The sequence below is a fragment of the Primulina eburnea genome, chromosome 12 (genome assembly GCF_022965805.1).
Source record: "Primulina eburnea isolate SZY01 chromosome 12, ASM2296580v1, whole genome shotgun sequence".
NCBI classification, from domain to species: domain Eukaryota; kingdom Viridiplantae; phylum Streptophyta; class Magnoliopsida; order Lamiales; family Gesneriaceae; genus Primulina; species Primulina eburnea.
Window position 1 is genome coordinate 29,828,399 of NC_133112.1, and position 4,731 is coordinate 29,833,129.

The 4,731-nt window shown below is 31.6% G+C and overlaps 1 protein-coding gene across 1 annotated transcript; it reads right to left on the bottom strand.

Annotated features, from left to right (window-relative positions):
* Positions 1–1,327: 1,327 nt before the first annotated feature.
* LOC140806525 (F-box/kelch-repeat protein At4g19930-like) lies at positions 1,328–2,540 on the bottom strand. The gene is made up of 2 exons (XM_073163077.1): positions 2,038–2,540; positions 1,328–1,952 (listed from the first exon to the last, which is right to left on the bottom strand). The coding sequence occupies exons 1-2, from the start codon at positions 2,532–2,534 to the stop codon at positions 1,367–1,369; spliced, it is 1,083 nt and encodes a 360-aa protein (XP_073019178.1). The 5' UTR covers positions 2,535–2,540; the 3' UTR covers positions 1,328–1,366.
* Between the last annotated feature and the right edge of the window lie 2,191 nt (positions 2,541–4,731).

Sequence of the window (4,731 nt, forward strand, 5' to 3'; positions counted from 1 at the left end):
ACTTAGGAAATCTGGACGTGTTTCTAAATTTTTTTGGTACCAGTTTTTTTTGTTTTTATCAAATTTAAATTTTCTGTTCATGGAAATTTTATCGAATATTATTAGTACCTATATTTTCAACATACAGATATATGTTGTTGGGTGTAATAATTATCTTTGTTAGAAGAGCGATCGAACCGTGGTTCTTGAGTTACTGTGTGGTTTAAAAGATTTGAGTTGTACAATTACCATCAGCTATAGCTTTTGGTAAAACGGTAAGCGCTCGATCCTAACAATTAGTATCAGTGCCAATGTCACGGATTTTATTGCAAGGAATGAAATTATTGGGAGGGAGATTGTTGGGTGCAATAATTGTCACTACTGGAAGAGCAATCGAACTATGGTGCTTAAGTTTCTGTGATGTTTAAAAAAATTAAGTTGCACCATAACTATCAGCTATAACTTTTGGTAAAACGACAAACTTTTGGTCCTACAATACCAACTAAGTTTTGAATTTCAACAACAAAAAATGAATACTTGTCTCACCATTTATATTTCCCTAACTTTTTTTATGTGAATCAACATGTTATCCTTTTGTTATACTCTTTCGCTACATGAACTATATGAAATGCATGGAGGCCAACATATACTGATAACTCCAATTATAATATATCACACAAAACTATATTTTACTCTATATATTTTACGATCACGGTCAATGACGGAAAATTTAAATCAGCAACTCCCAGATAATCTATCGGGAAATGATCAATAAATCCCCAATAATCTATGTCAAACACTTGTGTGAGAAGGTCTCACAGATCGTATTTTGTGAGACGGATCTCTTATTTAGGTCATCCATGAAAATGTACTACTTTTTATGGTAAGAGTATTACTTTTTATTATGAATATCGGTGAGGTTGACTCGTCTCACAGATAAAAATTCGTGAGACCGTCTCACAAAAGATTTACTCAATCTATCACACATAAAGTTATGTTTTACTTGATATATTCACGCCCGCGAATTCAATTCTTTAGAATTCTTGGAATTGTATCAATATGGATTATCGAATATTTTTCATGCACATATATAGTAATAATGATCAATTAATTTTTCCATCATTAACAGATTTCAAATTATTGATCAATTAGCAAAGAGCAATATATAAAATAATTAAGGTATATTGATGACTCGCATGGACTATATATAGAATCCTTGTTGATATATATATATATATATATATATATATATATATATATATATATATATATATATATATATATATATAGAAAATTTAATGCTTCAATTTATTCTAGAAATCAAATAGGACTTGCTCACTTTGTCGCATCAATTTTTTCCCTAACAGATTAATAAAGGAATACATCATTATAAACTAAGATAATCAGGTTCAACATCTGATCTAAATCGAAAAATTTCGCTTGCACGGTCCAATCTACCTAGCTTCACAGAGCTAAAACTCGAGTCTTGCAGCTTGTAGAATCCGACTTCGTTGAATCCGCCCTCCACGAACACGACATGAGAGTTGTAAAACCCTAACAGAAATGGATATTGGACAAAGCTTTCGAGGGTTTCGATGTTGGCCAATCTTTCTTTCTTCCATGTCTGATTCTTGATGTCATTCATGATCCAAAGATCCATATCTCTTCCCTCCGTGAGACAAACGAGTCCAAGTTTACCTTCATATTCGAAAAGCTGCTTGCTTTTGTAAGAATGTAGATTTTCTTGGACAGGTTTTGGTAACGGGAATTTGCTGAAACTGTTATTTGTGATGTTGTACGAAAGAATGTTGTCTTCGGTTGTTAGCCAGTGGACAGAATCGGCAACAGAAACAGAAGAATTACGGGCTATAATCTCCCTGAATGGCAATGATAATTCGTCGCTTGCTTCCTTCCAGGTCCATGTTCCCGAATCAAAAATTTCGCATCCATATTTGTATTGCTCGCTGTATCGCCTGGAAATTTAAAGTTGTGTAAATCGCATGGATGGAAAACTAATGAACATTCACATAACGAGAATTTAAAAAGCGCGCGACGTACCGTATAAACCCTCGTTTCGATAATCGAATTATCTTGAAACATAGAGGTTGAGCCCCAGCAACCATCAACGTGACAGAGACAGTTTCGTGACGAGTCTTTGGATTAGGGAGATCCCGCAATTGCCCTGTGATGGGAATGTACGCTAAATATCGACTTAGACGTTTCGAGCCTTTCTCGATTTCTCTTTCGCAACACAGTATTCCTTGTTTCGAAGAGGAAGCTAAGATCTTGGTGTCCTTCGGCAAGCTTTTCATGCACACGCCCACGTTATCGGGGGTCACAAACATAGTGACATGCTTGTTAAACCTTAAATCTTGCACGAAGTACCCGGATATGGTTCCCGTTCTCCGGCAGTGAGTCGACGCGAAGCTCGATTCTTGGATAACTTCCTTCCATTCTTTCGATACAGCTTTGCAGATGTCCAATGCTTTCAACGAGTTTAGTTGAGTTAGAATCTCGAAAACAGCATCATACGGGAGTAATTGGTCGGATGCCATTGTGCGTATTTGGATGATTTGGAGTCTGAATTTTGTATGGATCGGAGGATTGCAAGGGGCGAACGTCGTGTGTATTTATATTATCTATATAGAGGATTTTTTTTATCTGCTTGAAATTAGATTTGATAGGATTCTAAGTAATTAAGGAAACGAATCATGTAACACAATCCTAATAGGATAATTTTTGTTATTAATTAAGGAAAGTTATAGGTACGTATTTGATTTGTTGAAGATATTACTGAAAATTTATATTTTTATTTCTATCAATTGGATTTCATTAATTATTGTTTAATGTATTAAGTGAGAAAAACTGTTTTAGAAAATCATTATATATAAATAAAACCCATTCTGGATATTTTTTTATGCATAAAATATTTTTTAAGGAAAAAAATACATCAGATTTTCATGTGGACAAGCCTACTTGATAAACATCTATTAGTCTTATCCTGAGTTGATGATAATTTAAATATAAAGTTTTCAAATTTATAATGTGTTGGATAATACTACATTTAAATATTTAAAATTCAAAATTATTTTTTGCTAAGTTATTAGATATAATTTACAATAAACTGTTCTCGAAAAAGTTAAATCTTAATTTAACTTTAATTTTTAATGGAAACATACTCCATTAAGCAATTTTTTAAGTTTTTAATAAATTTATTTAATTTTTTTTATAATAATGATTAAACTTGAGTTTGTAGTAATTAATATTTCCAATATTATTTTTTCGTGTATGAAATTCTATATATTAAAAATATCATATGCTCATAATATATCACCGATCCAGTTAAACAGCCCAATACATAATATCCTTATTTCTAATCAAGAAGTTGAATAAACCCTATTTTTTATGGGCCAAAACTCAGAATAATTTAATAAACCAATTATCAAAGACCATTTAATTACCGAAAAATATTAATAAGCCACATCAAATTTATAGAATTCACAATGGGAAATCAATTTTAGTCATTAGATTTGTTGATATCTTATACTATTCTTATTCAGTCTATTTTTTTTTTCTTTTGTTTTTTCTTAATTATGTCGGTGTATTGATTTCTCACCCGAAATGGGTAGCAGAAGTTTTAAATTTTAATTTTATCGTTCGAAATTTTCCTTGGACGTCGTATTTTATTCAAACATTCATAGGGTGTTTAGATTGTACATATGTTCGTTTTAAACACTGGACTCCAAACTAATCGGGGATTAGCAGAGATAACACTTCTTATATCTCTCTTCGAACGGTTCTCCGCCTTCGGATCATCAAATTGGGTCCACGATCAGAGACTCTAATACTTGTTTGGATTGAACTATAAATTACAAACAATTTTGCTTCGAAACTAAATCGTCCGAATTTCCAAAATTCGGAAGTAGTGCGGCAACGGCAGACGGTGGCACGATAGGGGACTCATGGACGAAATTTTTTCTCAAAATTCCTTAAGATGCCGAGAGTTCCTTTTGTGGATGGAAGGGATTTGGTGGTGTTTTTTTCAATGTCAATTTGTTATCAATCTTTGATAACCTATTTATTAAAAATATACAAGTTGTATACCACTAGGATTTCTAATCCTAGTCTTACCAGGACTCTTAATTTTCATGGATTAAAATTATCATATTATTATTATATCATCTATTTAACAGCTTTTGATAATTCAAGATGATATATATACACATCTTTATATCTCCTTATAAAATATATATAAATACTAATATATTTACACATGCATATTTAGTTCACACATAGACCTATTGATTTAAATTAAATCATTATTATTTAATTTCTTAATTAACTCATTAGTTAAATAATTCTAAACTCATCTATAATATTTTATTAGAATTTTGTACATATTAGTAGTTATTACTGCTACTACTATTATTTATGTAGAGGCCCGAAATTCGTATTTGAAAATTTGCGGAAAAGTTAAAAATTTTCTTTTAAAATCAATAAAAATGCCTCATTCACAAATAAATTGATAAAAAAAATATTCAATGTTTAAAGTAGCAGCGAAAGTAAATGTTTGTTTTAATGTAACAACTTAAAATAATTCAACAAAATAAAATATGAGTTTGAAATAAAAATGTAAGTGCTGAAAATGAGGTCCTCGGGTTCCTACTACTGTCGACCCAAGCTAGCTCACTGGTCCCCTCCCTCGGTCCCGACCTCATCAATACCTACAACAATCAAGTCTAGTGAGTCTAA

Bases quoted from the DNA above. Each gene is read 5' to 3' on its own strand.
- LOC140806525 (XM_073163077.1), bottom strand. From the start codon at position 2,534: ATGGCATCCGACCAATTACTCCCGTATGATGCTGTTTTCGAGATTCTA. The intron at 1,953-2,037 runs GTACGTCGCGCG...TTAAATTTCCAG, and splicing joins TCGAAACGAGGGTTTATACG to GCGATACAGCGAGCAATACA.